Source organism: Pyxicephalus adspersus, chromosome 3 (assembly GCF_032062135.1).
Source record: "Pyxicephalus adspersus chromosome 3, UCB_Pads_2.0, whole genome shotgun sequence".
Classification (NCBI taxonomy): domain Eukaryota; kingdom Metazoa; phylum Chordata; class Amphibia; order Anura; family Pyxicephalidae; genus Pyxicephalus; species Pyxicephalus adspersus.
In genome coordinates this window covers 17,736,012-17,755,385 of record NC_092860.1, presented here as the reverse complement: position 1 = coordinate 17,755,385, position 19,374 = coordinate 17,736,012, and the positions used below count along the sequence as shown (strand labels likewise).

At 38.3% G+C, this 19,374-nt stretch overlaps 1 protein-coding gene across 1 annotated transcript in view; it reads right to left on the bottom strand.

Annotated features, from left to right (window-relative positions):
* Positions 1-1,074: 1,074 nt before the first annotated feature.
* Positions 1,075-19,374, bottom strand: part of RPN2 (ribophorin II) — a 20,860-nt gene continuing 2,560 nt past the window's right edge. The window contains exons 2-17 of the mRNA XM_072403741.1: positions 16,627-16,820; positions 15,155-15,250; positions 14,877-15,052; positions 11,517-11,592; positions 10,738-10,872; positions 10,469-10,645; positions 10,223-10,341; positions 9,564-9,669; positions 8,501-8,592; positions 8,296-8,410; positions 7,654-7,848; positions 6,532-6,618; positions 5,449-5,544; positions 4,353-4,428; positions 4,135-4,264; positions 1,075-3,117 (exon numbers count right to left, since the gene is read on the bottom strand). Of these exons, the coding sequence (XP_072259842.1) occupies positions 3,066-3,117; positions 4,135-4,264; positions 4,353-4,428; positions 5,449-5,544; positions 6,532-6,618; positions 7,654-7,848; positions 8,296-8,410; positions 8,501-8,592; positions 9,564-9,669; positions 10,223-10,341; positions 10,469-10,645; positions 10,738-10,872; positions 11,517-11,592; positions 14,877-15,052; positions 15,155-15,250; positions 16,627-16,820 (1,922 nt within the window). The 3' untranslated portion in view covers positions 1,075-3,065. The remainder of the gene's footprint in view (positions 3,118-4,134; positions 4,265-4,352; positions 4,429-5,448; positions 5,545-6,531; positions 6,619-7,653; positions 7,849-8,295; positions 8,411-8,500; positions 8,593-9,563; positions 9,670-10,222; positions 10,342-10,468; positions 10,646-10,737; positions 10,873-11,516; positions 11,593-14,876; positions 15,053-15,154; positions 15,251-16,626; positions 16,821-19,374) is intronic.

Here is a 19,374-nt window from a genome sequence, read left to right as displayed (position 1 = left end):
AGGAAAGCTCCAGCACCATCGAAGGATCTATGCAATTAAGGGTGTGATTTTTTTTTTTTTAGTTCCATTTTAGGAATGTAAAAAGCAGAAATGCTGGAGTTTAGAATATTGGGGACAATTGTAGTATGATTAAATAGATGTTTTTATTTTGAACCTTTGTAAGTTTCTGATACTTTGTTCCCCAAGGGTTAGCTACAGATTGCCAGCATTCTGTGACATCTGCATGAAGCTTAGACCTGTAGAATTGTTGGTACCCTGACATACCAGAAATACACCAGAAATATATATATTTTTTTTTTTTAAGATTTAGAGTGAGGTTGAGAGACTGTCAGATTTTATTGCAGGGTCTGGGGAGATCCTAGAGATTCCCTGGTTACCATTGTCACTGAGACAAAAATCCCAAAGACTGCAGTTCCAATGACAACTAAGAGGAATTTACATATTACATCATGTCACCAGGAAAGAGATTTGAGGAAAAAAAACATACTAGACTTTTGCTGCCAAAAGCAATCATTTTTGATCGTCACAGGAGAAAATCTAGTGTTCAGGTGACCTTTGAAGCCATGCAGGACGTAGTTAGTTATCTATTGTGTTGATCACTAATGACCAGTCCCTCTGTAAATTCTGTTAGTATCCCCATAATACAGCACCTCTTGTCAAACGTTCCTATCAAAATTAAAAGTTAAGAAGTCTCAGCAGTAGAAACAAGATAAAAAAAAACACAAAACACTCAAATCCCTCTCACCTTCCAATTTATTTTCTGGAGAAGAACAATTTAAAGTCCCAATTCCTCTCCTCCCCACTTCACTTTTTGTGCCCCAAAGGAAAAAAAAAAGTGCCAGTCCCCAACCACCCAATGTCAATGGTCTGTCAATGTGTGAAGCTGCTCAGGTGACCGACTCAAGCCAACGTCTGGATCACGGCCTCCTCAGGCAGAGGATGATTTCAACATTTGCAATATCTGGAATGGATCTCACAGTGGTTTCAATGTAGAGGGGCAACAACAATATGGAGGGACCGTCACAGTAAAAGTAGCATTCAGGAACATCACATCATATACTGCAGTTCATCTAATATGTCTATGAACGATGAGCCACTTAAAGCAGACCTAAACTTAAAAAGTTTTACTTTACATAAAAGAGTAGACAACCTTTTAATTAAAAGTAAAAATTTTATTTTTTTAAATGCAACACTCTTTAAAAAAAAAAAAAGCTAGACTGAATGGGAGTGCAGAGCCTCCTGGGATACCTATGTACCTAAGGAGCCCTTTCATTATTGGAAGAAAAAAATTGCTGATCTCACGGATGTACAGTGAGATCAGCAATCTTTTTCCCATATATGCAGAGCGAGAATAGGTGACGTAGTAAGAAGAACCCGGAATAGGAGAGAAGATGTTGGTGCCCAAAGACTGATACTGGGACGACACAGGACGGATAGATGGATCTGCGGGATTAAAGGTAAGTGTGTTTTATTTTTTTATTTTGAGTTTAGTTCCACTTTAAGAGCAACTATACTTACCTATGCCAAAGTTGTATAACAAGCTGTGCAAGTGCAGCTCAGTGTAATGTTTAAGGGAATGCCCATGGAGTTTTTCTAGAAGGGGATAAAGATTGGCGAGAGGCATTGACACTTCACTAACTACACCAATAGTAGGTGCTGGTAATATTATACTAAAAATGTTTGCTCTGAGGAAAAAACTTTTAACATTAAACTTTCTTGAAATGAAAATTTTAAGTTCTGACCTACCAGTGGAGAAAACCAAATACTATTATTTCTGTAAGTTCTTGACTGGCATATTTTCAAGACCAATATGGGGTTTGTTTAGATTTTCTTTAGGCCATATTTATGTTCATGTGACACTGTTACTTTACCAGGCTTTGAACAGTATAATAAAGTAATATTAGTGTTAGTAAAAAAAACATAGAAATGTAGAAAACATGTGTAACATCTGAAACCCGGGAAATGGCAGAGAGAAGGTATATTAAATTGCTGATCCTCCCCAAAATCCAATGTTGGGGCCATTAATGGTTAAACTGAAGGGAATAACAGGGGTCCTTATAACAGTTGTAAGTACTTAACATAATACACTTTACCCCAGTTCATTTGGTGAGACTCAAAATAGCACTGATGGGTCCTGTCTTTAAAAATGGACAGAAAGATGTCTCCCTGATGATTTTCTCAGCAACTCGGGTATAAAAAAGAGCACCAAACCAATGTATTGGTCCTACACAGTTAGCTACCGTAGAATATTCTTCTCCACAAGTTTAGGAAAAAATTTTGTGGTTTAGAGTTATTTGTGATTTTTCAGTTCCATTGAACGAATGTTAGTTCCTTGGCTAGCAGTCTGATGCTTCAGCTCCACAAATTTTGAGTGACAAATGTGGTAGTGAGAGGTGCTGGAACTCAATTACAGCATGCATGCTGCAGGTCAAAGATTCAAAAATACTAAAGATGGACACAGCCAGTAAAATAGGAATTCTGTTGAAGAAATAGTGAGAAATAGTAGCCTTGATATCTCTACTAATAGAGACTTCTTATTAGAAGTATATCTATTGCTAAAAACTTTTTTGTTTTTTTGACAGAGCAGGAAAGGGGTTGGGAGCCATCACAGATAGAATACCTCTACATTTGACCTAGACTTGTATAGGTGTCTCTTGTCTGAACCACCCTGAGGCATTTGTTTGAAGAGATTGATGAGTCAGTGATATTATTAACAAACCACAAGTGCTAGAGATGGAGGTGCAGCGATGTTAGTAATGTGAGGTTAGAGGGCTCCTCTTCACACACACAAAAGCAAACCTTGTTTGTCCCACTCAAAAGAGATTAAAGCCACTGAAAACAGAGAAATGACTCTTCTGAAAATAGGAGCTGGCACTTTCCTTTTTACAGCACTCACAACAAATCAGTCTGCAGAGAGGCATGTCTGGTATTTAGTAATGACCGGTGAGCACATATGGAAGATCAGATACAAGGGTATGGTGGACATGGAGGGCGGTCAGCATGCATGTTGGAAAAGTGGAATAATGATTTGCAAAAGCAGCCTTACTTCATGGGGTGCACCCAGATTACCGAAGTGTTCTATACTTTGCCAACCTACTGCTTTGTTCTGCTGCAGTCCTGAGAGAAAGAAGGAGGAGAAAGAGAGAGAAGTGGAGCAGTGAGACAGCTCAAAGGAGAGTTGAAGGTTGGAAATTAGACATTCCTTGTACTAACTGCAGAGGAATCTCATGACATTGGTGACATATATGCCTGAGACTGCTGCACTTAGAATGAGTAATTCAAGGACAGGTTAGAATATTTGCATCATTTGTTCCAACCATGAGTGTTTTATCTGCATGGTTCAAACTAATGTGGAATTGTAATATAAATGTAAATATTAAAATATATTGTGCTGAAACTATCCTGTTATGCTGCTAGAGACTTGAGCTTTGAGTACACATGCTTCACTGTACATACATATATAGCAACAGTATGTACAGCAAACATTCACAAGATCACAATCACAAAACTTTCAGCCAGCTTTGTTTAAAGAGGCCCTGTCACCATATATTTTAGGATCGTTAGTTACCAGAAAAAGCTTCCTTGTGTAAACATCTAAAAGCCCAGAGTCTGATCTCAGCAGTCTCAGGGCTTTTGAATGTATACCGGAAGAGGTTTTTTTAAAATCCTATAGGAAAACTTTAGTTACAGTAAATGACCCGGTAAAAGGGTTTCTTTCTCTAAAGCTTTATAACAAACCTTGCATATAAAAAGGAAGGACTTGAACAGGGTGTCAAGTCACAAGACTAACTAAAAATCCTAAACCAAGGTCATAGGTTTTCTGTAATCCCCCTCCACTATACTTCCAGGTATGCAACTATATTTTGGCATTGGCTCCATATCAAAGTCAATCAGCGCTATCACACAAGTCAAAAGCCCTGTGCAAGACACCATGGACTGATGGCTTACACAGAACATGCCTCCTCTAAATTTGTAATTTAAAAGGGAGAGTTAAACCTTACCCTTGCTTGGCCCTGAACAGGAAAACACAGTTTACTTTGCAACACAGTAACTTTATTTGTATAGCTCAAGTCTAAAGCAACTATTACAACTGTGGAACTACATCACATTATGCGATCCATTTCTTTAGATTACCTCTTGACCGCTTTTTGGGCAAGCATGCGGTTTCCTGCCAGGAAAGTAACAACTCCCAGTATGGCCAGGTATTTCAGAGTTTGGAACATGTTGAGCTGGGTCCAGTAGACGTACATCAGGCCCAGCATAGCTAAAAGATAACATGTAAAGTTTAGCACATGGGACCAATGCAAGCAGTCAATTACTCAAAACACCAATAAGAACCAAATGTTGCATACCTGCATGTCCCAGGTGGAAGACCAGAGTGCTGGGAGCGAAGTTGAAGTTAGAGATATTCACTCCAATCTTAATCCACTGCAAAAAAAAAGTGTGTAGAAAAATGTTTTTAAATGGCTTTAGTATTTATGACAGAATATTCAAGAGCCCGGCTGCTATCGCTGACCCCATCCAAGCGTTTGCTGCACTCCCTTGTCTTTCCTCTGTATGCAAACAACTGGGCAGCATGATACAGACAACTATCCTGGTCAAAACTGTCTCTCCTAATCAACCTCTCCTATCCATTCCTAGTGCTAGCATGTAAGGTATGGGCCATACCCTCTATTGTCTATGGGGTGCGGGTGATACCATGAGTTATTGTGTCTGGGTGGGTGTACACCACTTAGGGATTAAAGCAGATAGAAACATAGGTGGGAAAGAAAGGACATTTCTACACGAGGACAATGCAGGAAAAAGGGTGGAAAGGATGCTCTTTTCTACAATTTCTTACATTTGTTTAATGGTTCTGCCACAGCCCTGCATGTCCTAACTTTGTTCAGTGATGATATTCAAACACTAATATATACTATCACCATCTAACTATCACTAAATAAAATTAGATAGGATTCACAAATGATTCACAAATCTCTAAAGCACATAGTAGGTAATATGCTTAAAAGACATTTTGGTCATGAATATATGCATTATATTAAAATTCATTATTTAGTTAGGAAAAGTTTAAATACAGCATGTAAAAGTTACAATTTACATCTCACACAGCTTGACGTGTTCAAATATACAATCCTAGCTGAATACATCACAGAAATAAAAAAAAAGTGTTTATTGTGGGTAAAAAAAACACCATTAAAAAAAATACCTCCACGAATTACCTGATTCACCCACCTTTCCCCCAAAAGTATGACTAAGCATTATTATCTATTACCTTGTTGCCATAATGATAAACAGATTTTATTACATCTGCTCATATCCTCAGACTTTATTTCTGCAGAACCAGCAACTGGGAGGCAATTTACTATTAACATAGAACCAAAACACCACCTCCCAACAACCCATTCTGGGGTGAACTATAAAGCATTAAAAGGCAACACTGTTACTTACAAGGATGAAGAGCAGGAGCAATGGGGCCAACACCAGAGCAGTAAAGGTGTTGGATACCACATTAGGGGGTCGCTTCTCAGGCTCCCGGAATAAGTGCTGCAGAAAAAGAAAAAAGAACATTCCTTCAAAACCTAATTCAAACATGGAAAAAGGCATTCGTGTGTATTTGTTATGGCATTTATGTTTATATTGTACACATACATGAATATGCACTTATACAGGGTGTCATCTTACATTTCCCTTTCAAAAGCACATATTATATTATGTTTCACCCTTTATAACACATGAAAAAATACATTTAAAGACATCCTTCTATTAATTGCTCCAGTGTAGTCTTGCATATTTCAATGCAATATCTTAAAGTCATCTTCTTGTGATAAAAAAAATTATTATAAACTTAATAAATCTCCTAAAATGGAGCCCTTACCTATACAGGAACTTGTATAAAGTGATGTGGACTTTATGATTTTAATTCATTTCATTTTAATTATGCAAATATGTTTGCTGCTATAAACTCATGTACAAGGTACACATTTTAGAACAATGGCCACATTTGGTTGTTCTCATACCTGTCAATAAAAGCTCCATCTAAAATTCTCTCTTTAGATGGAGCTTTGTTCCTTTAGGAGGGGAATACATTCAACTTTAACAAAGGGAAAATGTTTGTAATATTTAACTTATAGTTGTCTAAAGCATTCTTTGCAGACAGATCAGGTGAATATATTGTAAGTTGCTCCTGGCACATATTCTAAAGACAAAATCCTCAATAATGATATGTAAAGTTCCTAAAGTCTTAAAAAATCTTCTAAATCGGGGCATCCATCATATTGCATCCATATCCTGTCACATTGTTATGCGAGTTACCAGAAATTTACGTTTATGTAAATAATTTACATCACCATATACACAAGATCTAAAAAAGCTGCACCTTATGATGTCATTGTATGTCAAACATCAGATCTTGAATCCTTGATATTCACGTTTCATTTATATGTCAAGATCCCAGGCTGCATATCCTTAGTCATGAATATCATTCATATTTCCAAATATTATGGTCTCCACAAGTTTTACACTTCTAGTTACCTGGATGTCTGGTTTGGGAGTGAACAAGTTCTTGCTCTGTGCAGGGGTTGGGGCATCTTCTTCAGGAAACTTAATCACCACATCAGCCTGAAACAGAAGATACACATATAAAATTACATAATACAAACAGTCATAGATTTTAGACAAAAATAACAAAAGCAGATCTGTAAACTTTTACTCATAGAACAGCATATAAAACATGCAAATATATATAAATAACCAAAATTAAATGTAGTAATGTTATAATAGGTCCTGAGGGATCTATGAATGACGAAAAACTGCAATGCAAGCGAAGGGGAGAGAGCGCAAAGGTGTGCCGGTTGCTCGTTCTCCCCCCTCCATAGAGCGGAATGGTGCTATGGTTCATGCACCTTTCAGTCTTTTGTTGTTGGAAAAAGATCCTTTTCAACAACAAAATTGAATGCGTGTACATAGCCCTAAACTTGTTTTTTTCTAGTTTTAGGGCTCAATTATTAAAACAGAGAATCTGTCATTTCCTGGTGGGAATCAATTACTGCCATTGAAACACACAGACCTGGAAGATTCCCATGAAGGAATGTTTGAGGGAATGTCCGACAGTCCTTCAAGTTCTTTTCACATTCAATAATTTGGTAGCCCTGATATTTTGATGACATACACAAGGAAAAATAACTTTAGGTCTATAAGGATAGTTGCTTAAATTATGTTTGCAAAGTTACTTTCAACAGTGTGAGTATTTTACTATCAACTAATGACATAATTTGCCATTAAATGTTCATTCCCTGTGTATGAGAAGCTAAAGACTAGAGCCACAAATGGAATTCACAATTGCAGCCCTTTAAATTAGGATGCTGCTAACAAAAAGATGGTCAATAAGTTGTTAAATCTCACAGAAGAGAACAGATTTTATGATGCACCAAGCATCGGACTGAAATATTTAACCTACCAATCCTGTAAAGTGGGCCTTTCTTTTCCAAAAACATATAAACTGTTTTACACAAACACATTATATCCTTTCCAAAGGCAGACTACTAAAAGACAAAGCTGTCCTTGTAAATCAAAGTAATTTCATGTTTGGAACTGCTGGACTGATTCGACCTCCAACAGCTGGAAAAAGGAAAGCTAATATTAAACACCACATACCACGTTCCAAAGGATAGGATTCTCCAGGGTAGCGTCTCCTACTATCAGGTACAGGGTGTAAGTCCCAGATGCAGAGTCGAACTCTGCCTTCCTTTCTGTTGGGTCCAGCTCAAATCGGTAAGTGCCTTTGGTGTCTGGTTCGGCTACAAAGACAACTTCCTGGCCTGTTTTTTGTTTGTGTAACCTAACAAATGTCTGAACAGGGAAAACAAAAAAAAATGCTTAGAATGAAATCCTAGAAAGTGGAAACAGTGTACCTAACATATGAATACATATAGAACTAAAAAGATTTGACAACACCCTATAACCCTTATTAGGTCATATCTGACGATTTGCCTCTGTATGAACATACATTTGACATGTACAAATAATTTAAAGTAATTCTTTCCCCAACTACATGCCTCTTACATAAAAAAAAGTCTGATGTATCAAAAATGTCAGCGCTAGGTTCAGAGGATCTGATTAATTCACTAATTTCAGCTATACATTCAGCTCTGGTTTCACAGAGAACAACCTTCTGTGAAAACTTCATTTTTTTTTAGTTGCAGTTGCAGTTTTATAATGCAGTTTTAACGGAAAGCCTTCTAATTCTCCTAGGTGCCTGATGGGGATATTTTTGGACAAGCACTGCCATGGATGTACCTGGTGTGGTGTCAGACTGGCTCCTGTGTTCACATCTGCAAGCTGGAAAGACAGAGCAAAGTTCTGGTGGCCATCAGCAGTGAAAGGTCCCTTGGCTTTGGAGGGGAACACAACTCTGTAATGAAACAGAAAGTTTACCATCATTTCCTAAAAGAAAGTTAAAAAAAAACAAAACAAAAAAAAGGACTAATGTTTTTATAATTACTTGGTAGTTTTAGGAGAGATGCTCTGGTCTTTGTCCACAACAGATAGGTCAATGTTGCTGATTCCAACCTCTGTAGACACTTTCACCTTCAACTGTAAACACATCATTATAACACATGAATGCTTTTCTATTTTTTTTTTTTATCAATGGATGACAACTTTTACAGTGTATACTAACCCTAAATATGCCATCGGAATCTATTTGTTATACTTGCTTGATAAGTTTAATGCTTGATAAGAGCTGATAACTTTCTGTGCTCTCACCCCTCACCATGTTGTGAAAAGAAGAAAAGCAGGGATCCACAGTCCTAATTTGTTTCTGTGGTGCTTATATGGAAAGGTGAGAATATATTGTTCATTTTTTATTTACCTACAGAATTGGGGAATCATGCTGGGAAGACAAGACAACAGGAAAATATGTGTACACTGCGAACAAGATTTATAAAACTGGATATCTAAAGGCTAGAAAACCTTGCTCATCCATACCAAACTGTTTTTTCTTTTACTTTGGCATCAAAACTTTGTGTTTTTACAAATTGTAAAAATCTTACTAGAGAGACAGGTCTAAATACAGAGAAATTAAGAAAAATTATTTTGCCAATCTTCTTACATGAAAGCCCTATAGGGAATGTGCATTAAAAACCTGCCACGATTTTATTACTAACTCTATAAAATTTTACTAATTTACTGGGGAAAAAAGGAATAGCATGTCGGCTATATTACACTAAGCCAAGGAGACAGCTTTGCTCTACATCCTAAATGTGTTCAAAATAGCAGAATGAGGACACATTGTCCTACCGTGTTACACAATTTCATTCAAGAGTCTCTCGCTCATCTCAAGGGGCTGAAAAATGGGGGAAATGAGAATCCTATGCCATCATTCACAGCTCAAGCTTTACACAGGCAGGCATTCTAAGTGGGTTATTAGGATAATTAGGTCTTACATTTGAAATGAAAGGGTCTCTGAGCGCTCTACATCACACAATGCAGCACATTCACATAGACAAGTTGACATCATTAATCGCAGGTCTTCATGTCAGACAGCAATTTAAGGTCATTCTCACCTCAACCTGGTTTGCCAGGTAACGGCTGTCACCCTCCACGCTTATAGAGAAGTCGTAGTACCCGCTAGCTGGTTTGGAATCCATGAAATTCAATTCAAATAAGTCTCTGAAGGAAGAAAAGACAATGACAAAAAAAAAAGTTATTGATAAGTGGGGATGTGTCTTAGGTAAGAAGGATTAAACATGCAGATAGAAGATGGATTGCAACTTCTAGAACCTGAAGGCAACACACCTATATCACCTCTGTTACACAGGAGAATGTATGGTTTTATTGGTAACAGTCTGGCTTAGGCTGTGTACACACGTGCAATAATTGTCGGGTATTTCACGATCCTTTCCAAAGACAAAGACTACACAATGCATGAGCGAGCACTGGAGAGGGGGGAGAATGCCGGAGCAGCACCCCGCTGCGCTTGGTCTCCTTCATTTTAATTACCATCGTTCCTCGTGGATTTGCCACGGAGGTCACTTGGATGGATGGCCAGCACTGTATTTGTAATTTATAGGTTTGCTGGAAATAATCTTCAGGATCCGATCCTACTAACTACTAGGCATTATTAACACAGGTGAAGAACAGCACACAGAAACAAATCAATGACCACTAATTACACTTTCATACAAAAGTTTTTAAAATTTAGAATGTATAAACTTTTACTTACCCAGCGGCTCCAAATGATGCCTGCTGCAACACTGTTGCTTTGCTACTGCTGGACTTTGCTTGATTTACTTTTACTTTGGCTTCCATCAAGGGCTGAGAGAGGACATTTGCAACCAGCAACTAAATGCAAGACAAGACAAGTTTATAGTTTCCTTATCCAAAAAGAATCCTATATATTTACCCATCAAATTTGTCCCACAGTAACAGGTATAACTGCATTGTAAGTATCAGTTTCCATTTTACGCACCTTAAGAAGTGGTTGCTTGTGAGACACGGCTGCTGGGCCTTCAGGCACCACTATAAGGGGGATATGATAGTGATTGTTGGATAGAGCAGAGGCTGCAAATGCCACACTGAAGGCTTCTGAAAGGGAATCAAAATTCTTCCTGCTGAAGATGGCATTCACCAGCTGGACTATTTGTTCCTGAGAAATGAGAGGGAGAAACATTTCAATAAGCACCCTTGTCCCATGAACACAAAGAGCACAGATCAATAAAACGGCTTTCACTCTTTCACCTCCTTCAGAGCAGGTTCCACACCAACATGGTCTGACAGTCTGTAAGTAGCTGCAACAAACAGAGCGGTGGCTTCTAGACCTTCCTCAAACTGCAGGAACTGACCACCCAGGTCATCCAGACGTGCCACTAGATCCTAAAGCAAAAACACAGACAAGCTTTAAACAAGCAAACCTTTTTTTTAATGTTGGTAATCTTCAGAGAAATGTGTTAAATATCAAGAGAAGTTTTTTAAAAAACAAAACAAAAACAATAAACACTCTGCAGACCCATAAAAAGTTCATAGCATAGCACACCCAATAAGTTCAATGCTCTTGTATAGGGATTGTTTGAATATGTTATTATAAAAAAACGACTTATGCATAAGCTCAGCATCACATGTTGCAATTAGCAATGTCGGCCCAGGAAGGCCCTATTACTTCGGATGATCCATGAAGGCATTTTGATATTTGCATAACAAGAATCAGTCCACCACTTACTTAAGAGTACTGAGGAAGGGTGCACTGAAGCTATAGGAACACAGAAACCCAGTGATATCAGTGTAGAAAATAAGGTGTGTAAATAAATAAATAATAAAAAAAATATATATATTATATATATATATATATTATTATACTTATTATTTATATAATAAGTTTACAGCGGAAATAGGTAAAGGTAGGTGAATTTTTTGTTTAGAGAAACTTAATATTACCGTGCTACTGTCATTAATATCTGAGAGAAAAAAACTAGTTTCCTAACTACAAAATTCATCAAAGAAGCAAACAATGCCTTTCTTACTTCTATTTCTTCCACAATACTGCGCAGGTCGGCTTGCTGGGACAGCATGGAGGCAGTTAAAAGAGCTTCGATGGTTCTGCAAAGACAGAAATACATGTAAGAGGTGAATGCAGCCTTCTGGACAGGGTGGGGTTAATACTTTAAAATGCACTGGTATATAGGACCAATTATGTAAGGTAATTTGCATCACTTCCCAGGGCCCTGCCATCACAGGTGCATTCTAATGCATATGAGAATCCTGAATAGTAAAAAAAAAAAAAAAAAAAAAAAAAAAAAAAACATCTTCTACGCATGTAACATGTATGTCTTTATGTGGGAAGGTAAATACCAAAAAGTAAACTTTTCCCTTCTCTGCTTGTGACAGGCTCATTTCCATGATAAATGTACAGGGTTTCCCAGGGGAAGTGGAGGGGATCATGGAAGTGCAGAGTTATTACCATGTACGGCAGAGTTCTCTCCATCTGTGTGCTAAAAGGCAAATTCACTCTTCTGCTGTCACTTGTGAATACTTAGTAGCAACTTAGTAAATTGCATTTTCATTCCTTCTTAGAAGTGAACTTGTCATTAGGGATTCCTTTCATATGGAGATGAGATGTATGCATTACACACACAAAAAGAATTCAGATGTGAAATGACTTAAATGAAGTTCGGTGATTCAGCCTGTAGGAGGGAGTACGTGGCCTCATTCTATACAACTTGGAGGGAAGAAGTGTTTGGGACAATGTTGGTAAGGAGTACATGGTGTTTTTCTGCTCTTTTGTGACACTGTCCTTGCTATAACTGGATCTGTAGTAGTAATATGTGTTCTGGTGGTGTTCCCTGTTCCTCTGCACCAAATCTGTAAATTTCTAAAAATAGTTTTTTTTTTTTTACCTCCAACACTCCCAGTTTTAGTCTTGCAAATACACCAGGTCTATAAATAACAATGTTCATTTTCATTTATAACCTGCACATATGCAGACCCTACTCCAATTGTAAACTATGGTGAACCTGATGTGTGTTCAAGAATTTACAAGCTGTCAATTACCTACTGCCCCTAGAACTACATCTCCCAACATCCATTCCTTCACACACATTGGGTCTGACTTAATAAAGCTCTCTAAGAGGATACACTGTCATCAGTGAAGCTGGGTGATCCAGCAAACCTGGAATGGATTTAGTCCAGAATTTCAAAACCTTTGCTAGCAAATGACTATGAAGAAATCAGTTCAAGGTTTGCTGGATCACCTAGTTTCACTGATGAAAGTGTGTTCTCACCAGCTTTGGAGAGCTGTCCCCTCCCTAGCAGTCTAATTCCATGCAAATTTCTATGCAAAAAGCGGTACAATTTTTTGCATTGAAATGTATTTTTCATTGTAGGCTATAATTCTTGGGCATAACTCACCAATATTTAATAGATTTAATAATAAACTTTAAATATCAAAACACAAAAATATCTGTTAAAAAAATAAAAATAAACATGTAATGCAAGTGTACAGTAGCATGTATAATATATATATATATATATATATATATATATATATAATTATATGAATATTTCTTTGTATTGGACTCAGTACAGCTATTTTGTATTAAATCCAATACAAAATTATTTTAATTTCCAGCCGATCCGTCCGCCGGCACAGATGTCACCGGGAAACCCCAGAGATCGTCTCTGCATTGCGCGGTTGAGGATCAAAGAGGAAGGATGTTTCCCCATCACCTGCGGGGACCAGAAGGACTTCGGGGGACGACATTGGCGCAAGGCAAGTGGGTAGGTTTTTAGTTTAAAGCTACCCCAAGCGTGACTCGGGATTATTTGCAGGTAAGATGCACCCCGAGCAAACTGTATTTAGCAAAGGGTATTTTCTGTAATTGGAGCGTTGTTAAAGGGAAAATTTCCAGGGAAAGGTTTAAGTCAATTTGCCTCAACATGCACTTCAAATCTCACTTCCATTTCATGATAACCATGTTACAACTTTAAGTTAAAGACAATGTATAGAGCAGTCTTTCTCGACCTTTCTAATATGGGGAAACCCTTGAAAACATATTTAAGTCCTAGAGAAGCCTATGTATTTTGGTACGATTAACAGGAACACTAGTCGATTTGTAAACTTTATAGTACAGATAGGTTTAATTCCTGTCCATATGTACCTATACCATGACTTTAAAATAAATACAAACACAACTACTTTGTTAATCCTGTAAGAATAATTTTAAGACAGCAAAATTGTAGATGCAACGGTTCCATATTCAAGAATATGCAACTATATTTAAATCAAGCAAGCTGCAAACCCTGAGACTAATTAGTGTCATGCAAAGGTTGAGCATGTGATGATTGTGAAGTGTTAATTGGGGCCATTTAAACTCATTTGCATAGAAAAGATCTTAGTATTTATCCCTAAGGCGCACTGAGTATGAATTAGCAGCCTGGGCAAGAAAGCTAGAAAGGAGCAAAGGGTCTAAACACATAAATACTCAGAATAACACCAATTTTATATCATGCAATATTAAATGGTGGTAATCCATTAACGTCACTCAATAGAACTGTCAGGTGAAGCCACAGAGCCAAAAATGTTTGATGCCAACCAGTCACCCATTAGGTTTTAATTGGAACCAAAGTCCCACCTTGAAATCTTGAGATTCAGGTAGGTGGTAATTGCAGAAAGGGGCAGGAGATGTCCCTTCTGCAAAAGCTGTCAGATTTTGCAGAGTTGCGCATGCAGCTGTCAGAATTTGCAGAGCATGCGAAGCTCAGCTGGAAATCTGGAAGTCCTGGCTTTCCTTGCGCATGCTGGGAATGATCGCTCTCCCATGCAACTGTGCTGAAGTATGTCATTCCAGCATGGCCATTTAGGATGCCTGAAGATCGTCTTCAAAAAGTAAGAAAGATGGCAGCACATTGGGATGGAATGGAAATAGGCAAGTAGTCAAGGTTTAAGTTCTGCTTTAAAGCCACCCAATTAGCCATTTAAAATTTTTACATGTTCTGTCAAAGGGCCATTTCAAGCAGCCACAAATCCAGTTTTTCTGATTCTTTATAGCTGGCTACAATACTTAGGCTGTCTGTCTTAGATCATATAGGTTGAGTGTAGCTACCCCAATAAAGTAAATGCTAGGACCAACTACAATTAAAAAATTTAGAGAAAGAGGAACAACCCTGGCTAACTAAACATATTTATTTGGAAAGTGCATAAAGTAATTGAAATTAAAATATACCATTTGCTCAGTAGAAATGTTACATGAGCTTTAGAATTAGGTTTAATACACTATTCTTCAATTCATTGTATATAATACAAAAAAGGAAAAGGTGGGCAAAAGTAAAGTAGAATGAAAGAGTAGGTTAACAGATCCTGTGTAACATCAGAGGTAGTTACTTACGCCAGGACATTCTCTTCCTTGCTCAGTCTGGTGGTGAGGGCACCGACTACTTCTTGTGAAGCCAGAGGAAGGCCAAAGCCAGTGAGGGCACCGACTGCATGGTATATCTGGGTGACGGAGGAATCCTCACTGATAGCGCCAAGGAGCAAATCACGGGTTTCATTGGAGATTGGTACCTGTAAAGGATGTTTGAGGACAAAATGCACTAATTATAACACACTACCATGCAAAGGAAATACATATAACAAGTAAAGATCTGACTCTGCTATATGACCCACCTCACAGTTGTTCAGAGCTTGGCTGGCCTGAGCGGCATAGAACAGCGAATCCACATTATTGGGGTCTACACTGGAGCGGATGAAATCACAAAGGGTCTGTGGAGAACAGAAGACTTATGATTTCTATACACACTACAAGTGAATACATTTCTGCCAATTAGACAATGAGTTACAGTAAGGTGTGCAAAAACATATTGTACAGGTAAAAATTCTCTTTTACATTCTGGGGTCCTGTTTAATGCTGGTTACATGTCTAAAGGTACTGAAAATTGTGCTCTGTGGCTAACGGCATATTCAGAGTTCAGATTGCAAAAAAACTTGTAACTAGAAGAGATCACATGGCCAAATGCCTAGGCCCTCACACATTCTTCGGACTCTAAGGTTTTATTACTATGAGTCAAAAACAAAACATAGGAAGCCTCTTTTTTTCCCTATTTGTTCTGGTTCAGTCAATATAGAAGCCAAAGATTACCGATAACAGCAAGGCAAGAAGCATTTTAGAAACAAATATAACAGCTTCAATCTCCACGTTCGGGGACCCTGCTGATGCCCGTCCTAACCTTTAGCATGTTAGGACATGATGACTCTGTGGGTTTAGAAACAATAACCATAACATTTCACACTAACCCCTGATACTAACACAAAGCTAGAAACTTTCTGCATGTATTATGCCAGGAGTCCCTGTGCTAGCAGGTTTTGCACTAAATCACTACAGCAATAAAATCTAGTAAACCCACTAAAAGTTTTAAAAGTTCTGTCTCATACCTCCGACATAAAGCCCCATACAAACATCTACGATACTGAAAACCTTAGTTTTTCAGTTTAGAGGTAACCCTACAGTTGTTCCTTGGTATTTTCCCCTGAATCCAGCCCGCATAGATACCCATTATTATTATTACACAGTATTAATATAGCCCCATCATATTACGCAGCGCTGTACAAAGTCCATAGTTGTGACACTAACTGTCCCTCAAAGGTGCTCAAAACCTAATGTCCCTACCTAACCATGTTTTTTTTGGAATGTGGGAGGAAACCGGAGTACCCAGAGGAAATCCACCCAGACAACGGGGAGAAACTGTGAACTCCAGGATTCAAACCTGGAATCTAGAGCTGCAAAGGCAAGAGTGCTAACCACTGAGCCACCGTGCTGCCCATGAACATATAAATGTACATCCTAGGTTTATATTATATTACAGTGCTGTGTAATATGTTGGCACTATATAAATCCTGTTTATTAATAATAATTATATTAAAGCATTTTAGTATACCTTTTCAGAACTTTATAACTATTGTCAACAAGCCCCTATGGGATTTCTGCAAGGTTTATTTTAGGACCCTGATATCTCTTCCTTCCTTCCGGTATTAATACGACCCAATTTCAGAGGCTTGAAAATTAACCCATGGAAGTCTGCATAAAATAATTAGGACCACTGCTTAATATTCACAGCCCATACTTTGTACAGTAGACTCACCTTCTCGTCGGATAGGCTGGCACCAAGATGCTGAAATCCCACAATGTAATAATAAGCGTTCTCCAAGACGGATACCGGATGTTCCAGAACTCCTTCTAACCTTTCCACATCTGACCGACTTAGGTAATGACTTGGGGTCAAAGCCTGGACAGTGGCAAGGAGTGCAAATGCCCCGAACAACACCAAACGTGGATCTGTGGGGGAAGAGAAATAAAACTATTAATGCAAAGTCTCACGGGTGTGCACGGGAAGATACTCTGATATTAAAAGCACAATTCCAACAAATACAAGTGCTTGTGATTTTAAAGATACCGAATGGCTTCAATTCAAAGTACATATTCAACAAATGCATACAGCGTTTTACATGAAACTAAAGGGATTTAGGGAACATACATTTAGGGTACAATGATTCCATGGATCTGATTTAATAAACTCCTTCATTTTTGACCACATTTATATGTATAAAAGCGGTACATTGTCTTTCATGAAAATTTATTTTAAATTGTAGGCCTGTAATTCTTAGGCATAACTCACCAAAAATGTCCAATATTTATTTAATATATTTTTATATAAATTTAATAATAAACTTTAAATAAAAAAACACAAAAATCGGTTAAAACAAGGATGCAAAAAATTACTGAAACCTGTAATATAACTGTACAGTAGCATATATATATAAATATATATATATATATATATATATATAAATAATCCTTGCTACCTCGCACGCACCAACATCACTGGGAACTCCTGGGGAACGTCAGCGCACTCGCCAGAGGACAGATCGGAGAAAGAGGGTGGGATCCAACGGGCAGGACACTGGTGTACACCGGTGGTACCAGGTAAGTGTTTATGTTTTTAACTACCCCAAGTGTGGCTCGGGGTTACCACTTTCAGCTATTTTTTTTTTTTACCCTGAGCCACACTCTGGGTTACTGCTCAGGAAGTTAAAGCTGTCTAAAGCTGGAGGGGATACACTTTCATCATTAAAGCTGGGTGATCCAGCAAACCTGGAATGGATTTCTTCAATGTCATTTGCTAGCAAATGTTTTGAATTCTGGACCAGATCCATTACAGGTTTGCTGGGTCACACAGGTTCACTGATGAAAGTGTATCCTCTACAGCACGGGTCGGCAAACTTTTATGGCCACTGGGTCATTTCCGGGGTGGGCGGGAAAGGCCGGGGTTCTCAAAGCCCTGCCCTACAGGCTTGGAGAACTGTAATAAATCAGTCCCCAAATGTCTACCTAACTGATCCCCTGTCATGCCAGATCACATGACCAGTGACCACGAATGCTCAGAGCACAACAAGTATTCAATTTTTTTTTTGTTTTCCTTTATGTTATTAAATTCGGATTACATGATGATTTTTTTTTTAATGGCAGCAGAAAGCACATATCAGTTTTGCAGGAGTATCATTGTTTTAATATTGCAGGAAAAAAAATCAAAATCAGTCTTTTGTGCTTTGTGGCTAGAGAAAAAATTAATGTGCTCAATCAACAATCTGATTGCAGAATCTTCAGCTATTTGAAGCTAATTTGCTGTGCAACACTGTGCAGCATTTGAAGCAAGTCACAGACATGAGCTTCAGCGGCTACTTCTGATGGCTACAACATTAAAGTAATTCATAGCTGTATAGAAATGTATTCAGCAGAGAGCTGAGCTACAACCTAGCTTCAATTTTACATTGCTGCCAACAAGAAAATTATTAGGAGTACCAATACCGCTCACTGAAGCCAAGTATTCAATGTCACTGCTCAACCCATACATTTTCTGAAGCTGGGTGGTGGTAAGAAATTGTAGGCAGGGGCAGCCCCTGAATTGTTACCCAACTCTTCAGTAACCACCCAAAAAACAGCCAGGTGGTTACTGAAAAGTGCTATGTGGTTTTCCCGGCTAAAAGGGACTGGGGAGAACACTGAATGTGCATAGCCTGGGTACTTAAGAACCAGAGTTACATTGCAAGTGACCGATTGGCTGACAAGGTGCCAACTATCGGGAGCGACGGGTGATCGATCGATTCCTGAGCAGCTCTGAAGCCGCCCTTAGAGAAAAATTATGTAAACCTAGAATATTCGACTCTCCTGTTTTACGGAGACTGACTGGTTGAAACTTACTTAATGTGGACCCTGCCTTCTAAAATCACCTACTGTATGCAGGTCAAACTAAACCTGAAAAGAAGAAAGTTAGTTAAACTTATCTTACCCCCCCCATCTTCCTCCTGTACTGCCTTGGTGAGGACAACCTCACTGCCCTTCCAAGCAGAGTTCTAAAGACACTCATACCATGGACAGGTTGGAGTGGAATGGAGTTATAAAGGACTGAACTGGATAAGACGGTGACATCCAATTCTAAAGACAAAGGTAAGACTAGTATGACCCTTTTCCTTCACATGTATGTTATTTTCTTATGGTACAGGATTTAAAAAGAGGAGAAGCAGCCTAACCACTGAAAAACACTTTTATTATTTTTATTATTATTAATAAACAGGATTTTTATAGCGCCAACATATTACGCAGTGCTGTACATTAAATAGGAGTTGCAGATGACAGACCAATACAGACAGTGACAGAAGAGGAGAGGACCCTGCCCCGAGGAGCTTACAATCTAAGAGGTGGAGGAAGTATCACACAATAGGAGGGAAGATATGGTGTGGTGGGAAGTACTGAGGGTTTTAGGAGACAGAAGAAGATGGGTTGGTGAGGTTAAAGCATTTTGAGGGCTCTTTTAAAAGAGCAGAAAAAAAAA